The following is a 20864-nucleotide window of genomic DNA, read 5'->3' on the forward strand; positions in this document are numbered from 1 at the left end:
TCACACACACCTGGAGCTCCTGACACACACCTGGAGCCCCTCACACACACCTGGAGCTCCTCACTCACACCTGGAGCTCCTGACACACACCTGGCACTGTCCCAAGGCAGGTTTTTGCAATGGTTGGACACAAATCTGCAGCACTGAGAGCTGTTTCAGCCACCCATGGGTGTGTGAGCACCACAGGGCAGATCTGTAACCTCTCAGCTGAAAAGGAAGGTGGAAGGCTGAACTAAAAAAAAATGTAAATAATTCAAAGAATGGGGGGAAAGAGAATGCAAAGGGCAATGACCAGGTACCTGTTTCCAAGGGTGACACCATGGCAGTGGCCAAATGCTGCCTGGACTCCAGTGAAACACTCAGTGGATCACCAAGGGGCACAGGAAGAATTTGGCATTTTGTTACTCCAGGCAACCCCCCTCTGCACACTCTGCAAAGGGAAATGTGGCTTCTTGTTTTGCAATTTGCTGCTTCTGTTCCATCTGATAGGATTTACAACCACAATTCTGGGCTAAAATCGAAATGAGCAAACATTCTGTCACGATTTCACCCAATTTCTCACTAATTCATGTGAGCAGTTTTATGATGTCCTTAGCTAGTGACATTTCTCTGGATTTAAATGTCTGGATTTTGAGTACATGTTCTTGGCAAACACAAAAGTGTCATGGGAACCACAGCTTACTGTATGAAGTGATCTGCTTTGGGATAGTGCAACTGAGCAGAGAAGGAAACTACAGAGCTCTTAGAACCCCCAGCTGATGATTCACAGCATCCAAATAATGCTCCTGATTCATCCTTTATGAAAACAGCCCAATTCAGCCAGGCACTACATGACCCTTCTTCCATGTGAAAACTACTGAAGGTGTTTTTATGGCACAAAAATGTCTATCAGTTCTCACCATCAAAAAAAAAAATCTGAATATTTCCAGATTTTACTCTCTTTCTAGATGTAAGATGTAAGAGCATACAAGTCACAATAAGTTGCACAAATAAAGTACAAAACTAATGAAAAAATATTCATTTAATCTTCCAAGTAGATGCAAATCTGATAAGCATCAGCTGTCACTGAAAAAAGAACTGGAAATGCATTTTCAGTCAAAATACAAGTTTTGTTGTACAGTTTATAGTCCAAAGGCAGATGATGAGAAAAAAGCCAGTTAGTGACTATGACAACCAAAGTATTGCTCACCTCTGAAATCAAACAATATGCAAGAAAACATGTTTATCCAAACTTAGTGGTGAAAATTAAATATTAAGCTTACAGTAATTTGGGAAAACTACACTGGTAGGCACTTGACTAAACTTTAGTTCTATTGGGGTTTTCTTACCAAAAAATTGCAGAATTATACATGATGGAGTAAGTTTGTCACAAATGACAATAATTGTGAGTTCCTGACATGCTGAAATATCCAAAGCACACAAGATCAGTAGAGGTTTTAGTTAATATAACTAAGAGAAGGCCACATTATGTCTTACATGTCTTCAATAGAAGTGTTAAATGAAATATTTCTTAATTTATTTAATTTTCAAAATATTCCAGAAAGTACAATTGCTTCTCCAGCATTGCAGTTAGAGACATTTGTGGGTGGAATTCCATTTGAACATGTTCCAGTTGTACTCCCAAGGTGTCTACTGTCTATTTTTTGTGATATTCCTAGAAGGGACTCTACACAAACCCCAAGTCTGATGTCTCAGGTGGAAAACAGTGATTACTGTTTTCCTGGAGGTCCAGTGATCTACTCAGGCCACAAAGGGGTCATTTGTACTTCCCATGCCTTAAGCAGTGCAGCAAATCACATTTCTACACAAGAATGAGCATCATTGCAAACCCATTAGCTTCCAGATATTTCTTTATTGTTTTCACAGCTCAAAAAAGGACGATTCCAGGAGCCCTTGTCTCCATGTTTGCTTTCAGTCCCTCTTTTTCCAAAAAGCCATACAACTTCCTGCACACTCAGCCAGCTCTCCCCTCTCTAGCTGCCACTGGCTTTTCCTGCAGCAGCTCCTCCTCTTTCTCCTTGTAAAGCTTCAGGAGGTGCTCATCAGGCTGGATGCCTGCCTCCTGTAACTCTGCCATGGCTCTCTGCAGCCGGGCCAGCGTGCGGGCGCTGCGCACTCTGCGGCCGGCGACGTACAGCCTGAACTCCTCCCAGCCCAGCAGCCTGCAGCTGTCCACCTCACAGATATCCTTAACATCCTTGCTCTTGTCCACCTGGGGGAAGAAAACTAAGCCTGACATTCTTTCCAGGTCTTCAAGGCTGACCTGGAAGTCGGTGAGCTGGTGGCTGAAGCCGATGGGGTGGTTGGGCACCACGAAAGCTCCCAGCACCAGGGGCTCTGAGGATGTCCTGCTGCGCCTGGCCAGGATCACCTTGTACAGGTGGGATGGGACAGCCACATCATCCTTCCCAATTACCTGCCAAAAGGAAAGGACTGTTACAGATACAGCATCATACAGCTGTTTTGGTTGGAAAAGACCTTTAAAATTATCAAGTGCGATCATTAATCCAGCACTGAACCATGTCCCTAACCTCACCTTCATGTTCCCTCTCTCTGGAGCCCCTCTCATTTTTGTAACTACAGTAACTTATACAATAGAAGTTCCTGACCTCTCCAAATCACAGAGGTTTGAACACACATTTCAAATCAACTCTAAGTTACTGTCTGTCATTTATTTTTTCTCTATATATTCTATATTTCTTCTATATTTTCTCTACCACACCCAGGTAGCATTTAAAAGCTACTTTACCTAATTAAGCATTTTTTGAGGCGATCCAGATATAAAGAACATTCAGTGACTCAGTATCTTCTATCCAAAGAAAATGCACCTATTTCTTCCATAAATTCCTTACAATCCAACCTCAGTGCTTGTGCATGTTGGGTTTCCCCCTGTGTCCCTCAGACCAGGATCCAAGAGGGTCAGGAGTGTTGAAGTCTCACACTCACATGCACACAGCAGGCCCCACCCCAGGGATAACTCCAAGGGAATACAAGGGAATTTGGATGGTGTATTCTCAAATGTAATCTCTCTAGGACTCAGTAAGTTATGCTCATGCATGCACTGAATTCAGCTTTTTTGTTTCTTCTCTATTGCTGAACTGAATCTGTCATCTTAAGAGTGTAACAGGCTCACACATGGAAATCTGAGTTTTGCATAACCCTTCTGTAAGTACTCTTCTCAAATCCATGCTTTTATTCTAACTGTAACAGAAGAAAAAGATGCAGATCCCTTACAAAAACTACAAAGGCATTTTTTTCTGTACATAAAATCCAGTAATTTGGTGCTGTTTCAGGATTTGCAATACTTGCAAAAGCAAGGACTGATTGGTTTGGATTTTTTTGACAGCTTTTGTTAGATACAGTTAAAATACCATTTCAGGGAAAGCAGGTATTTATCACATTAATTAAAAATATTTTACAAACTAATCCAGTGTCAGGAGTTCAGACATGCCTTGTCCACTCATATACTGAGTTTAACTCAATCACATAATAAACACTTCCTATGTATGCTTTTTTTCTGAGTATTCAGCCCTTCTGCAAACAAAAATATATTTTTTAAATTCAATTTTGCCTGTGGCTACTGAACCAAGGTTCATGCTGGTCTATTCCAACAATTAATTAAATTTCAGTTACAAATTCTTTCAGTGATTTGTGTCCTCTACCTCTGTTGCCAATTTTTTAAATGATTGGCCCTAAAGTCTTACTGGTTAGATAAAAACCAGAGAAAGTACCTTCAGGAGAAAGGGAAAATTCTGATAAATGTTTTTCATGTTTTGTGCAATAACATAGTAGAAACATTACTCCTGTTTCTGGAAAACACATGCTCTTAGATTTCTAAAATACTTTCCTCCCTTGCCCTAAACTAGACTATTTAATAGTTTTGCTGTAGTTTAAACTTTTTTGATTGTTTGGGTTTTTTGGGGGGATGGGATTTTGTGTGGTTTTTGGTGTGTTTGTTCTTGTTGTGGGGTTTTTTTTTTTGGTTGGGTTTTGATTTTTTGAGGGGGGGTAGATTATTTGGTTTGCTTTTTAAAAAAAATTATCATGGTTAAGCCACTAACCTTCTTCTAAGTAATACTCTGCCTAGACATCAAACAGCCACTGACACTGGTTAAGAAATAAATGCCTTATGCCAAATCTCCTCTCCTTTTCAAAGATGACAGATGTGCTGATAGGGAAAAGAGAGCTCCTGGGTGTCAAAGCACTTTGCATTTAGCATTCTGTGTATGGAAACCAGAGCTAGAACTCCCCAGGACCAGCACCATAAATAACCAAAACTGACTGATGCACAGGTAATGCTATAATGTACTGAAACCAATGCAGGAAAATGCTGTTGTATCTGTTAACACTGAATTATAAAATGAATGCTGCTGGGAGTTTTAACCTATTGGAGATCAGTGGCACTTGAGCTAGGGAGGACCTGCAAAATACTGGGAGTGAGAGGGAGGGAGCCAAGAAATTCCCTGAAGGGGAGAGTAAGGTGTTCATATTTCCATATTCACCCAGTAGCCCAGTGATGACACAGCCAAGGGCAGGAGGCTGGGGCTCCTTTTCTCCCCTGGAGCAGGCAGCTTGCAGAGCCTGCACTGCAATCCCACCCCCTGCACATTCCTAGGGCAGGGAGGAAGGTGAGGAAGAGGAGGGAGAGGCTGTAGCCTCCTGAGAGAAGGCAGTAGTGAGGCTAAACCCCAGCCCTCAGCATCTCCCTGGACCAACAATCTCCTGACCTGCAGCATTCCTGTGCAGCATGGCCTTTTCCAGGCCTCTCTGCACACTTTTCCCACTCCAAATCCATGGATATGCCACCAGGTCCTCCTCAGCTCAGCTCCCTCCTTCTGCAAACCTCCCACACACATCCACATCCCATCATTGTGGTGCATAAAAGACCAGAGGAAGAGCAAGCACACAGATGGAGCTGCACAAGATCTCCAGTTAGGGGGGTACCTAATGGAATGTATGGAATACATAAAACAAACAGGTGAATGAATGCATGTGGAGAGAGCTGAGGGAGCTGGGGATGGAGGCTGAGGGCTGAGTGGGTGGATAAAGAGGCTGGGGAATGAATAGAGCTGCACACAAAACAGTTAGGTATGAGATGGAAATGCTGAATGCCTGAAGTGGGTGTTAAGGGAAAACAGACCCAGTGCTTATGTAATATTATGCAAATATATATATTCTATGCAAAATAATGCACATTTATGGGCACCCAGGAAAGAGAAAGGAGAACAAACAAAGAGGACTAGTTCAAAATGAAGGAAGTGCTGGCCTTTTGAGAAATGCAGATCAAAATTCAACTCCATACATTGTAATAGTCAGATGTGTAATTTATATCCTTTCAGTTCCATGTAAACTCTCTTTTGTGAATTTAAATAAAATTTAAGCAGTGCACAAGCTTCATACCAATTTCTCTGAAATTTCTCAGCAGCAAACTACTACTGCAACAACTTTACTAAGTGCTAACACTGTTCAAGTGGTTAAAACCATCTTTAGCCTGCCAAACTGCCAGAGACCACAGGTGTCCCTTCCTTACTCAAAACAAGGCATTAAAGTTCTATCCCCAGCTAATTCTGTTGGGAAAGAACACCATCAAAGGCCAGTGCCTGATTTCTCTGACAGAGTAAATATGCATGACTGAGAAGAAATATTTTTTTCTGAAGTTTAGCAGTTAAGTGAACCATGCACAAGGATTCATCACCAGTAATTTCTGCAGTGTGACCCAATGATTTCTGTTAAAAAAAAGGAAATGCAGTTCTGGAGCATGGCAAAGTATTTCCACCATTGCTCCCTGTAATATCCCACACTTTGCTGTTTTATGGGAGTAAATAAAGAAGCTGCAGAGAAATGTTTCCTTAGACTTGCCTCTTCACCAGCTCAGATGCCAGGGAAAGAAGTAAAGTATGACCCTGCAAAAGTGAAGTTTGGAATAGAAAAGAGGAAAAACAAACTCCAGAATTCCATTTCCTATTGCCACCTAGAGGATTTTCTTCCCAAACTTCAGCAGCCTCAATCACTCTCCAGATCTGCACCATCCCATTTATCTCAGTGCTTTGACTGGCAGAGAGCATATTGTAACAGGATGGAAAATGGTTCAAGATTATCCATGCACAGATGTTGACTTTGATTTGTGCCTGTCTATCTGCAGTTTTTGAAGAGTATCTGTGATTCTAAAAGGAATTTTGTGCTCCCATAGAAGCAAGAAAATCCAGCAATGGCCTGTTGAAATCACTGCTGTCCCACATGTATTCACACCATGCTGGTAACAGCCCACAAGGCAAATTTTTGTGCAATCCTTTGAAAATTCCCATTTTGCTATTGCTATAAAATTTTGCTTAATCTTCTGAATTTTCAACAGGCTCCTAATATGAAAAAAAAAAAAAAGGCACTCAAGCTAAAAGCCTTCTTTTTATAGCAATTAATATATTTCTTTCCCATCATCATTTGGGAAACCAATGTGAAATTTCAGATGCTTTTCTGTCTATATCAGTTCAATGTAAAAATGTGCATTGCCCTAAATTTTTGCAGCTACTTATTCCTTTCATTTTTGCTCCTTTGACTGAACTGGTATCTCCTAATAATGTAAAATCATCATAATGTCATTTTCAGAGCAGTGGTTATTATTTTTCTATGATTATTGACATTGTTCCTGACATTCCACAAGTGTGTGTGAATTTGTTATTCTTCTCAAAGCCCAATTAAACATGGGCAGCTGTCATGAGGACAGGCCATTAAAATGTGTGCAATTCCTGACATTCAGAGATGTTTACACATCACTAAAACAAAAAAAAAACGTGTTGATAAGCAGTTGAAAAAGAAACCCAAAGAGTTCACAGGGACAGATAAGGGTAGAACATCTCTTAAAGCAGAGAGAATTCAGAGAACTTTGATAAATTCACTCTCACAGCCAAGTCACTGGAGGAGGATTTGTCTTAAGATTGGCTCTCCTCCCAGTTTTGGACAAATCCTGTTCTTGGTTGCAGATTTAAAAACACTGGAAGCAAATTTGGTAATATCAGTGGAGTCCTTAGGTATCAAAATAAATTATGAAGACATTTGCTAATGGCATCTAGGGTAAGTTTAAGCACCTGCCATTAATTAATGCCACCTCCATGGCAGTAATCAGATAAATACAAGGCAGTCCCTAAAAATGTCAGTTTGGAGTTTATGAGACAGAAAACTCCATGAGCAAGTGAAAAGGAATATAAGGAGTGTAAAGGCAGAACAGTTGAGATTATATGAGAAGAAAACACAATGTTACTATTACTGGAAATTTTAAACACAAATCAATGTTATCAAATTTTCATTTTACATGAAAATTTGCAGCTTCCCAGACTGCAAAAAAATTATCATCCTCTGCAAGAGTACAGATCATTTTTAAAAGAAAGGGCTCATGAATCCAAAAGTGGTATTTTGCCACCTAGTGACTAGAGACTGGAAATCCACCCTGCACAGAATCAGCAGAGGGGATAAGGAGCCCTTCATCAGGGAGAGGCAGCTCTGGATTGTCAATTATCTGTGATTCTCTCAGAACCTGGCAAACAGAAATCACACTCAATCATGCCTTAACCACCAGCACACACTGAAGAGTCCTTGCATCAGGCAGTACCACCATCAAATACTTTAAAATGTCAGCTCCAGAAATTCCCTTGACACTCCAGTAACTGTTTCTTCACTTTCTGTGAAGTTCTAACCCAAGTTTAGAACTGAGCCAGAATTACAAACAGAACTGTCTGATAAGGATCACACCCAGTTCCTTGTGCCAGAGTCCTTCCTCTACACCTGGCAGTAGCAAAATTAACACCTCCACCACATTTCTTGGTGGACAGAATTCCAGGAATCATTCCTGTCCCCCAAGCATGATACTGGCCAGGTCCATCAGGTATTTCACTGGAGATAAAACATCATTCCTGCTGATGTGATCCCACATTTGACAACCCAGAGCTGTATTTTCATTTGATACTGAATTCTGTACAAAAAAAGACTTTCTGGCAGTACACTACATTTATTTTACTATCAGTGTAACTTTATTTACTCGATCATTGTGACAGCATTAACTGCCTTCACTCAAGTTCCTTCTGGGTTTGTTAGGCAGCACTGATTCTGCCAAGAGTGTTTTCCCCCAATATTTGAGAGAGCTCTATCAGATGGCACTGAGAAGAACTGAGGGGTGTGAAAGCAGACCTAGCAACACACAAACCAGAAAACACTACAGATAAAAATCATAATAACAATCTGCACAGCCAAGCACTCCAACATGCAAATATATGTACTTCAGGAAAATTTAATTTGTTGTGGCTGGTCTGATGCTATTGCCAAATCATTTGGCAATCCTAAAAAAGGAAGGAAAAAAAAAATAAGAGATGGTAAAAAAAAAAGCTGTTCCTGAATACAGTTATGACATTAAAAGACATATGCCCTAATCCCTTTTTATTTCTCTTTAACAAAAAGGGTGTAGATATGTATTATGTATGTAATAAACTGTATTTACATGATAGACTACTACTTCCACAGAATCTACTTAGGTTACTTAAAAAGTAATCCACCACAGTCCTTAACATCCTTTTTCCTATATCAGCACAACCTTCAGGATGGGTACAGTGCTAAATAAAAGCAATCACAATTAATCTCTCCTGCCCTTTCAGTGTCTCTCCTCCCACCTTAACCCAGTGTCTATTCCATTCATTTGTACCTCACATCTCAGCTGAGGGCTGGCAGAGCTCTGGTGGCTTGCACCAGCTGATCTAAGATTGAACCCTTTGCATAAAGTTTATGGGACATCTATAATGGACCTACATCCAGTAATCATCTCTGTAGCCTTGGGACCACTTGGAGCAGACAACAAAGAATAGTTCCCAAAGTTATTTCCTGCTTCAACAAGCATTCCTTCTCCTAGTATCTTAGTAGGACACAACCTCTACCAGTTCTGAAAGTTAACTGGATAAAACCATGAAGTACCACCTTATATTTGAGAGGTGCAATTTGTTTCCTAGTTATGTGTCACAGACAGAAATGACAACTGTGCCTTCTGGAATGGTTATTGTGCCTCTCTGGTGATTCAATTTAGAAAATTAAACAGCAAACACAATTCCAGTATGAACCTTGTGTATCAGTAAAAAGTAAATAAAATGTCTTTTTCAAACAACAAACAAAATATTATCTAAACTATATTTTCATTTCCCAGCCAAGCTGATTCTTCTAAAATTAGCACTCACTAGGATGTTCTTGGGAATGGGAAGGGTGGAGCTCTGAGCATGCTGTATAGTTCATTATTGCAAAATTTGTATTTCAAACCCCAGATCTACTGACAGAGGAAAATCACTAAAGTGACAGTCACTGGAGAGCAGTAATGTATAAAACAAGACAATGTCATTTTGATTTGATCTGGACAAAGATGAAAAACCTGCATCTGCCTCTCCAATGACACAGAACAGATTTTTCCTGTTGGCATTCTATTCTACATATATTCTCAAAATATGTTTTTCAGATACCAAGCACAGTCATCAATCCACCCTTTGCAATAAAAATCTCCACTGGAGACAGATGAAATGACAGAACATATCTGAGGATACCACAAGTTCAGCCAATAGATAGAACAATGCTGGCATCTAAGGAGTTCAAGGTTAATTCCCTTTCTGGAATTAAAGAGCAAATGGTACCAGAGTCCAAGCAGGAACTGGGAACAAAGCCACGACCATGCTCTGTTTCTCCTCTGTAGTGATCTAAAAATAAACTTTTTGGATGTTTGAAACATCAGCATGTAAAACCATGGATACATATTTCACCACTCCTTTAGCCAAAAATAAGGAAACTGAGATTGAAGACAGGATCTGAAACAAATCAGTGCAAACACATTCACTGTAGCACATCTGTGGTTTCTTTCCTTTTCACAGCTCTAGTCTGAGACAGCAAAAACACTAGAGAGGAGCTGAGCCTGAACAGAGGCATTGGCAGATTACAGGTTGTGAGTTTTCAGCACTCTCCTCTGTACTGAGCACTTCTCCTTGAGCAGCACAGACAAAGGAAAGGCTATCTTCTCACATCAGCTCCTCATACCCAAACAATGAGGACTAAAACCCCTTTCAGTCTGAAGTCATTTGTGTGAACTCTGCTGAGTTCACTCTGAAAGGCAGCTAAGAGACACTTTCCCTTCACAACCCTCAGTGCTCTTCCTTCAGGGGCAGAATCCCAGACTACTGAAATCAATGGCAATGATTGCAATTATATCCAAGGTGTCTGTTTGAAAAGAACTTCTCTCCAGTGCTTTGACACCTTGTGTTTCCTCCTCTAAGTGTATGTGTTGATAAAAGAAAGAAAAACAAATAAACAAAAACAAAAAAAAAAAAACCACCACTCCACTTTGAAGTCTCTTCAAAGTATAACTGCAATGCAAAGCACAAAAACTTCAGCAATCATGAAGAGATTTTAAAATTAAAAAACCCCAACACTCTCAGCCTGTATTTATTTAGAGGACCCAAATCAAACAATTTAGTATTTTAAACAAACAAACAAACAAACCTACAAAAACATTACTTTACTTTTCCTACCTGGAGACAGCATTATCTATACTTAAATAAAAATCAATTTACATAATGAATCTCACTGTAGGAAGCTGAGTAGAAGGATTTGTGAATGTGAACAAGTGGTGACACACAAACAGGAACACAATCACTTCACCATTTTCAATCCCACACTGAACTTCAGTTGATAGTAAGACCAAAATTGGTAGAACATTCCTAAAAGATCTGTGCTGTCATCAAACCCAAAGATGACAAAGACAAAAGGCAAGAACAGAAAGAGATGACAATCACAACAGCATGGCCATTTTGTGCCACTATTATTTCACCTCTGTATCCAGATACCAAGTTATTTTGAATAAAGCCAGTAAGGTGCAGTGTCTGCTCTGATTTTTACCTGTGGAATACTAAAATTTACATTACAAAACCAAGACTGAGACCGACAGTCATTTTTTAGAAAATGCAATCTTCCTCTTCTAAGCAAACACTTTTCTCTAGAGAAGAACAAGAAAAAGATGAGCAAGATTAAAGTGAAGCCATTGACAGATGCAACTGATAGATGATTTAACTTCTTCCTGGAAATTACTCCCACTTATAAAATGTTCAAGTCAACTCTGGATTTTTAATTCTTTGCCATGTAAGATGAATATATTTTTTAAGGATGAAAAATAAATGCAATATCCTGACAGCTACAAGGAAGCAAATGCCAGCAATCCATGTGCAAGCCTGGAGAACTCTGTACCATTCTGAGTGACAGGAAGCCAAATGCTCATTTGAAGATTGTTGAGAGGGAACATCTCTCTCCTGCTCCCAGCTATGTGCTTTTGGACAGATCTCATGCTGTCACCAGGAGGCACTGGATTACTCTGTGTGCTGCCTCAATCTTTCTACAGCAGTACAAAACAAGGCCAGTAAACCCAGTGTGGATGGTTTTCCATTGCTATTTCTATTGCTATATATTCTATTTCTATTGATTACTGGGTAATCAAGCATTTTGTGGAAGGATCTGACAGTCATCAGCACTGATTTATCATCTGGAATCACTAATTTATCATCTGGCATTGGTCATGTCCTTTAACCATGGCTTATTTATTCACTTGAAAAATGATCACCTCCCTCACAAAGATGTGGTGAGAGCTGAAGTTTGGAACTGCCACTAAGCATGAAGAAGGTATCTGTCTACTACTGCACTTTAAGCATAACTCTCCCCAGAAAAAACAAACCCAAATTTAAAGCTGTGATTTTGTGACAGGTTTGATGTGTGGCTGGGGACATAAGGGACAGTTTCTTGAAAAGTAAAAAGGTAAAAACAAATGGGAAAAATTATGTTCTGTCATGACCAAGTTCCAAGTTCAACCAAATGGAAATCAGCTGTGTATTTATAAAGGAGAAATAGTGCCTAACTCTTACTGCTGAACAAGCCAGTGCTGAAATTGAATATCTCTCCCTCTCTCTCATCCCTCCAAAACAGGGGGCTGTTTTGGCAAGCTCATTCATTGCTCCTCAGAGAACTGGTTGGAAACTGAATTGCTCACAAGCTGAAGCTGCAGTTGTTATTTTCATGGAAAAGTGTTTTTTCAAGAGGTGCAAAATGCAGCATTTATTATTTGCATTATGCCAGCTTTCATCTGCAACTACAAATAGCAATAATATCTCATTGCAGTGGGGGCAGAAGGTAACACTCCCCTGAGTAACTTGCTATGCTCAAACCTTGCAGATGTCTAAACACAAGCCTGCTAAGAGGAAGTCTGGGTGAGTAACAATAAATTCACCTCTCAACTTCATAGCCTGTCCCATCTGTCTGACAGTGATGGTTTCTACAGACTGTGCATGGTAAATCTTCTGAGTATTTTAAGCAGGTAATAAAAACAGGGGGCTAAAAGAAGTTTAGCAGTACCACTGAGCAGTGATTACACTGCACTAGAGTGAGGTATTCCAAGTGACTCTGGCATGCTCACAATCTCAGCTGCAAGGCCTCATCCAGGTGATGCCTATGGTGCAGCAGCAAACAACTGCTTGTGAAATTAACAGAGCACTGGCAGTCCAACACCCTGTAGAGTTTTGAGAGGCTCACAGTACCTCTGCATTCCACTGTTTCTAAAGCACATGAAGAAATGGATTGATGTCTGTGCATTAGCACACTGACTTGAACTGGATAAACAGCTCTACTGCTGACTATGGACATGAAATAGATCTTTATAAATAAACAAATTATTTTAAAATTATGCTTTTTCATGTACAGGCAAGATGTAACATTTCTGCTAATCTTGTCCCAATAAGTATTGAATATTTTATACATTTTGGCTGTACTAAGATGCCCAACTTTTATCAAGTTATGATATAGATTTTAAATAAATAATTACTACTGCACTACTATCCCAGCTACACATATACATACCTGATAAGTAACACTCTTCTTTCCATCATCATTTGTTTGAGGCAAGGTAAGAGGTCCAGAAACAACCCAAACATCTTCAAATCTCTCAGTCAATTCCCGACAGTACATTTCCATTCTGGAACATATTTGTCAGATAAGGGAAAGTCAGTTGGGAAGATTTCATCTTTGAGACACACTGTGAAGGGAAGGGAGCACTCTTCCAGATTCACAAGGCAAACAAGGTAAAATGTAGGTCCAACTCTTGCTCCCCATTTGTCCTGTGTAAAAGAGGTTCATTTATTTACAAGCAGACATGTTACTGCACACATCTGAAAGTGGTTTTTGCAGCCTTAGCACATGTCTAAATAACTGAGTTCTCTGCTTACACCCACACTTGACACTAGAAATATACTGTTGGTGGTCACCTGGGATTAGAAAAATAGAATTGTTCTAAACAGCAAGCTGAGGCATTTTTACTTTGAAAGGTTTTATCATATTATTGGATTTATGTGTTTCTCCCCAAGGAATCAAAGTCCTGCAACACAGTTCTTTCTATAGTTCAAAGTACTGAGAAAGTTTGTGTGTGCCATTTTCATTAACTCTATTTTTTTAATAGATATAACACTGTTCATAAATAAAGTAGCAACTCCAGAAATGCTACTGCATTTTTGCTTTTTAAATTGATTCAGTTTACAGCATATAATATCTCTCAAATAAGAAGTCTTCTGGATCACACCTGTTTTACAGAAAACAAAAGATTAACCAGGCCAGGCTGGATGGGGCTTTGAGCAATCTGACCTAGGGGAAGGTGTCCATGACCATGGCAAGGGGGTTGGAGCTAGGTGATATTTAAGGTCCCTTCCAATCCAAATAAATCTGTAATTTCATGATTATGGCACATCTTTGATCTTTGTTACAGAAATCACATACAGTGAGCAAGCACTGGTCCTCCACAAAGGTAAGAGTTGCAGTTCACACAAATGGACAGAGAAGTATTAACCACATTATCCCAGGTAATCTGGCTGCCTCTGAAAGGGGAAGGTTTCATCCCCTTCTCTAATTCCTGCTCCTCAACCTCCCCCTTGGGCCACTTGAACATTCTTCATCTGCCAACAACCCTAAACAAAATCAGTATTTTTTTCTGGTGCTGGGTTAATGAGTTAAATCAGCAAGAATGAGCCACACAAATGAGAATGTGCAAGAATGAGCCCTTTCTTCATGAGATATACAGAAGCATTGACTACAAGTGAATTCTTTTCCTATTGCCACCAGCTTTGCTTCCAAGCAGCCCAGCTCCTCAGGCTGTCTCATGGCAGGGCAAGACAAACATCACCTGTAAAGAATGGAAATAAATGCAGCTAAATAATAATAATAAAATCTGCTTTTCATGGCAGAGATTGCAGTGACCATGAAATCACACTCAAGGCAGAAAACAGTTCAATATCAGTTAGAAGAGAATGAGTAATATTAAGGTGGAGTTAGAACATGCCACAGAGCCAGTCCAGGACTTTACTATTAAGAGCTTGCTGGATGATCATAGTCCTGCTCTCCCCTTTCCTACTGCTCCCCTTGTCTGTCACATCTGACCAGTCCTAATCCATCTTCCAAGTTGATCCAATTTTCTAATCTGGCAGAAACATAACCAAGCAAAACAAAACAAGAATCAGTTTTTAACTGGGCTGGCAAATGAAACTGACTCACAGTCAGGCTACTACCAGAGCTGGAACTGGGAAACCAGCAAAAACACAAGGCAGGAGGGCAAACATCACTTTAGAAAAACAACACACACTTATACTGACTAAGCTCCATTGCTTGCCTGCAGCTCAGAAGGCAAGTCAAGAAGCAATTAAAATAAGAGAATGGAAGAGAATATTGGAGCTAAGAAAGGATACAACATATGTGAAATACAGTATCCTTCAAAATATTTATTATTAAAGAAATGACTGGCAAAAAAAATGGCATCAATGTCTTTTTCATGCATTTAAACTCTGGAAAGAGGGTGCTGGGGTTGTAAAAAAGTGGCATTAATTGCTTAAATTGCAGGGTTGATAGTGCTAGAGGAAATTTTCAAATACATCCCATGATTTCCTGTTTAGGAAGAGATCCTGTTTAAGGGAAACAAAGGGTTTCCCTACCCTGAACTGGTACAAATGCCTAGCTTTGGTGCAAGGAAAATTTATGCTCAAACACTTGAGTTATTAAAATCAGAAAAAAACCCCTCTTAAAATGTTATTGCATTTTATTTGTCTATAAAACAGTATAACCTTACTGAATGGCTCATCTGATTTTATACACATTCTTGTAAAACAGGAAAGCAGTGTGCAGATGAATGATGATGCAGTTTTGATGGACTTTTATTACAACACTTTATATAATTTTGCTGACCTTCCCTTGACTGAACCATGAAAAATCTATCATTTTCCCCTCCTGTTTCTGAGCCTTCACATTCTGTAAGTCCTATGCAAGAAGCACTGGATGAATGCTACTTTTACTAAGTTCTCTGCTCAAGGGAAGGGAAGAATAAAAATCTTACATGAAGCAAGTTTAAATTTATCAACCACACCACCTCAAAGTGGATGCAGTCAGCACTCACAAGTGACAGAGATCCTGCCTGGCTGCTCCTGGGGAGCCAGGACCTGAAGGAACACCTCAGCCCTGAAGCAGTGACAGCTCAGTGGGGAGTGCTCAGCTCTCCAACTCAAAGGGAACCAACTTCCACACACAGACATGGGAATACTCTCACACTGCAGGTGCTTCTTTGAGGAAGATCTAAACTCTCTCCTTGCTTTGCTGAAACTTCCTTAAGGACAGTTAAGCCTGGTACTTTTGCCTCACATGAGCCAGAAAAAAATAATTTTGTCTATTTTAAATAAATGTCCTACGCAGTTGGACTGAATGAAGAACTGAAGTAGTCGTTATACTGTTCCTTCACTGAGAGGACTGAGCTGCCTTTCATGTCAGAAAAAGCTCCTATGACCTCTACAGATACACTCCTCTAAAATACCTGGATGTGAAGAACCTTTAAAAATAAAGCATTTTTGATTTATGCTGCTGCCTGGTATTTTTCACTTAGTTTACTTACAAGTAATTTCTCACCTGTTCCAAAACCCAGCATTATTTTCGTAATTCTGAGGCACAATGTTTGACAGATAAAACGTTTCAGCCATAGCTCTCTGCATAGAGAAAGAAAAAGAATATAATTGCACTGAAACATTCATGAGCTGAAGACACATTTTAGCAGTTTGTGGATCAGAATCTCATTCCTCGTTTAATTTTAACATCTATTAATACAGAAAATCAGAAAAATCAAAATCAGATTTATTTATTTTGGATTAAGAGGTGCACAATTGAGGTGGAATCCTTGCAAAGTAATCTACTTTTTTCCCCAGGCAGAAACAGCACAGAAACAGAATGTCCAATTCTAGAGGCACAGGAATTACTGTCACTCAGTGTCAGTTTGGTAATGTCTTTAAAAGCAATTAGTCATTTTTCATTTTGAATGGGAAGGACACTTTCAAGCATGCTTTTCATTTATTTGACTGCTAATGGCTAATTTTTTCTTTCCTTTACAAGAAAAAGTTTTATTAGATATACTCATCAATATTTTACACATACATAACATACAGGCAGTGAAATTATTATGAGACCATAATAGTCAAACATCCATATATCTGCTTAATTTCATCTTGTAGAAGTGTCATAAACATCTCTGAACAGAAGCTCACACACCTCTAGAGGTGAAGGACCTGGTGTTAAAACCCTAGACATATGCAGGGAAATACAGAGAGAAAAAATTGCAAGATCTTAATCCAGAGTTTTCCCAGGTCCTGCATTTGTCAATATTTTTCACATACTGCTATTGCAAAGTGATGGGACTGACAGAACTCTTTAGGACAATGAGTAAACACTACCTCCAAAAATTAGACAGTGAAATTCCATTTTTATCATCCTGTATTTGAAAGAATGTATCATCTCACTGCACTTCAAGCCAGGTCCAGGATCTCTGTGCACAGGGAGCTCACCAGCAAAAACTCCCCAGATATCAGAGATAAATAACAACAAAGACAATTCCAATATAAATAAAACTACTGATTCTTTCATTTACCACATGCCACTGTGCTGTCACTCCACCACACTGAATACTATGTGCCTGGAGAAATACAAATTCAAACTGCTTCTTAATTAACAAATTGCTGCATTAGGCACATTTCACAAGAGGATCCAATAAATTCAAGGCTGTTTTGTAAGTCAGCCAAGGCATTAAGACATTTTTCTCTTACAGCTTGAATAAATGGCAGGTGAAGACATTTTATAGACTGAAAGAACTATGGCAAAAGAGTCTAATTTACCTCACACACATTGCAAGAAAGGAAAAAGCCTTTTAAATCATCCAGGCAATCCCCTTGCCAATACAGAACAGTACTTAACAGCATCTTTGCTTTGCCCAATCCAGCCTTAAATATCTCAGCAGCTGCTGGCCACAATGACATCATTGTCCCTGTCTCCCTCTAACTGTGCTTTGAAGACTTTCAGGGTTTTCTTGGTGAAGGTTATCATCTTCATTTTACAGGTAGAAAATGTGGCATGTAAGAAGACTTCCTTAACACCACACTTCAAGACATCATCTCTGCCAAACAAGCTGATGTAGGTGTGATTTAATGGAGAGGTATGTCATCAGAGCATGCACCTGATTTAGATGCCTGAAGCAGACTGTGAGAGCATCCTCCACTGCTCAGTCAGGAATAGACCTGACTCAGGAATAGACTCCAAATCCAGCTCTGGGCCTCAATAATGTTCCACCTCAAAACAAACTGCAAAAGGAACACTGCACATTGCTTCTAAGGGTCTTTTGATCCTTTCCAACTGACAAACACAAATTGAAAAGATGGGAGAAAAAAGTCCTACTGTTGAAAATTTGTTATCTCCTGCTGGTGCCATGTGTCCTCGTGACCATCCACTGCCAAGGTAGTCTTCATTGACAGCACTGAACATCAGAGGGATGTTAGGGTCTGGTCTGAACTTACAGTGCCTTCTATCTGCATCACCTGAAGAACGACACACTAAATGGTCAGATTATCATGAAACCATCACAGCAAAAAGATCTAATTCTGTCATACCTTGCCAGATGACCCATGCTTAAGCATTCAGTACATTAACCTGAAATCTGTACATCTCATTTACAGGCAATGATAAGTTCTTTCTGCCACGTGTTTGAAATATTTTTCTTACTTAGCAATAAAATATATGGATTTTTAGATCATGACTTTTCAGTCTTTCCCAAACAAGACAGTCTGCCTCAAATCTCAAGGGGCTACAGACATAAATCAGAACTGAATGCCTCAAAATGCTTAATTTCAACTTTTAGCCTAGTTGTATCTGATTATTTGGAAAACATTTTAACAATTCAGCTGTTAAGACCCACTTGAAAATAAGCCTGAAATTACGGTTTTCTTCTCAGAAAGAAGTGGGATCAATGATGCTACTTAGGGGTTGGTCACAACGTTTTCAAGATCTTGCTTTTAATTTTGAAAGGTAATTTGAAGACAGTGATTAAGATGTACTTAGAGGACTATTGCTTTCATAAAACATTTTATAATTACATGGTAACCTCCATTACTAATAATCTGCTTTATAAAATCTGAACTAATGCTATAAACTTAATTTACAATGACTGTATACCACTCATATTTCACTCCCCACTGACAGCAAAAAAATCACTGAGCCTCTGTCTTGCATAAAGAACAGGGGAGAGAGTGTAAGAACTGTACCAGAGTAAATAATGGCTGCACTGAAGAGGTAATGCCCCATCTAGCTCTGAACAATTGTTGATGCCCTTTGCTCAGCTTTTATGTCACAAATGGACATTTTCCCATTCTGAGCAAATCTCTAAGATCTGTCCATTAAAAGCTCTGGCTACCACTGGCATTGACTCCACTGACATAAACTAGACCTCAGAATTAACTCCACTACTGAAGAAGCTGGAGCCATTTTTATGCACTCCAGCAACTTTGCAGCTGCAACTCAAGTATGGAAAAGTTAATATTCATCGTTTCATCTTCTCTCCATTTGTGTTATAAAAAGGCAAGTTGAGCTTCTCTCTCAGAGATCACTATAGGACTTTTCTCCCTGACTTCTCCAAGGTCTATCTTCTGTGAGAAGCAAAACCCATTCAGAGCATCACAAATGTAAGGAAATGAACCCCTACATACCCAGCATCTTTTGTTTTGAAAGGTGCTCAATCACCCATCTAGGAACCCGTTTTGCCTGATCATAAGACAGAGCATGATTTGTGTAACATCTGGTCTCTGTTCCAGCCTCAGGAAATCCATATCTTTCCAGCAGAGCCTCTTCTATTGGTTCTAAGGAAAAAATAAACAGAAAACCATCCAAAGATGAAATGTGATCATAAACAGGACAATTAAAAAAAAAAATCTCAGTGGGTGTAAACTTACTGTATAGGGAGTTATTTGAGGTTACAGCCACAACTAAGATCTAAAAAATATTAAGAGAGCTATCCAGTGAAAATCTCATCTGCCAAAATAGTTGTGGTTCTCATCATGTTTTAACATGAGGATGTCAGGTCTAGGCCTAACTCATCTATCTATTCTAACGCCTACAGAAGGCAGAAGAAAATACAGAAAAAAAAGCTCTGAGATGTTTAGGGACATAACAGACACAAGGAATTACAGACACAGGAGATCAACACATACATTTCACCCTTTGGAGCAGGAAATCAAATTCCTCACAAACTGAGATTTAGAAGTTGGGCACAATCAAGTCCTGCCCTCACTGGGAGCATTTAAACTCTGCTGAATGAATAAAACTTTCACTGGATTATTTTTAATTTTTTTTTAACAAGCAATAATTTTTCTCATGGAGGAATATTTACATCCATCTTACTGTCTTGTTCATTCTCCAGCCATCTGTCCAACAGCAACACATGTTTTTAGAGCCATTCTTCCTCTGCTTTCCAACAATCCGGTACTTTTAAAGCCTTGAGGCTGCGGAGAAAACCATTCACTCCCTCAGGAGCCCCAAAGATCTCACCCAGCACACCCCACACTTGATGAACGAGCCTCGGCTGACCCAGGGCAGCAACAGCTGAAATTTAGTTATGGTCTGACCCAAAATGCGTGTTTAAAACTAAGCACACATTCCTCTCCTGCCACCAGCACTCGGCTGTGAGGAGGCGCAAAGGGAAGCGCGTTTAATCACAAGCTACAGCTCAGCATCCCCAAATAACCTCCCCGCTCAGCCCGGCGCAGGTCCTGGGGGAGCCCAGGATGTCCCGGCAGCATTTGGGCATTCCGGGAATGGGGGAAGGAGGGAAAAGGCTCTTCTGAGGAGAAGGAGAGAGTTTAGGGACAGAAGGGGCTGCGGGACTCCGGGCCGCCGTCCCCACACCCGCGGCTCTTACCCTGTGCCGCAGCCCGCCCGGGGCCCGGCTCCGGCTGGCTCTGGCTGCGGAGGAGCCGCCACGCAGCCCAGCAGGAGGCGGCGGCCCCGGCCGCGGCCCCGCAGACGAAGCCGCCGAGGAAGCGGCGGTGGCGGGGCAGAGCCGCCATGGCGGCGGCGGGAGGGAGGGAGGGAAGGGGCGGGCGCGGCCCCGCAGCGCCCCCTCACGGCACCGCGCTGCGGGCGCCATGGCGGCACCGCCTCCGTGAGGGGATCAGCCTGCCGGCCTTAGAAAATAAAACTAGTGCCCTCACGGGGACTGCAGGGACTGAGGTGGCTAAACTGCCCCCATCCAGCTCAGCTGGGAGCGATCACCGCGGGCTCCAAGCGTAAAGGGTCACTGAGTCATCGGATCGTAGGACGGTTCGGGTCAGAAAGGATCTTTAAAGTCTTCTGCTGGAGAGCAAAAATCTCAATTCCCTTATGAGGAGAGACTGCGGGAGCTGGGGCTGTTCAGTCTAGAGAAGACTGCGAGATCTCAATATCACATTTAAATATCTCAAAGGTGGGTGCCAAGGGGA

At 40.5% G+C, this 20864-nt stretch overlaps 1 protein-coding gene across 1 annotated transcript; it reads right to left on the bottom strand.

Moving 5' to 3' along the window:
* Positions 1-1008: 1008 nt before the first annotated feature.
* On the bottom strand, positions 1009-20478 carry EXOG (exo/endonuclease G). Its single transcript, XM_079301700.1, has 6 exons — positions 20306-20478; positions 19098-19247; positions 17794-17933; positions 15985-16061; positions 12910-13024; positions 1009-2416 (listed from the first exon to the last, which is right to left on the bottom strand). Exons 1-6 carry the CDS (start codon positions 20451-20453, stop codon positions 1955-1957), a joined length of 1092 nt encoding a protein of 363 aa, XP_079157826.1. The 5' UTR covers positions 20454-20478; the 3' UTR covers positions 1009-1954.
* Between the last annotated feature and the right edge of the window lie 386 nt (positions 20479-20864).

Source organism: Erithacus rubecula, assembly GCF_903797595.1.
Source record: "Erithacus rubecula genome assembly, chromosome: 3".
Lineage (NCBI taxonomy): Eukaryota > Metazoa > Chordata > Aves > Passeriformes > Muscicapidae > Erithacus > Erithacus rubecula.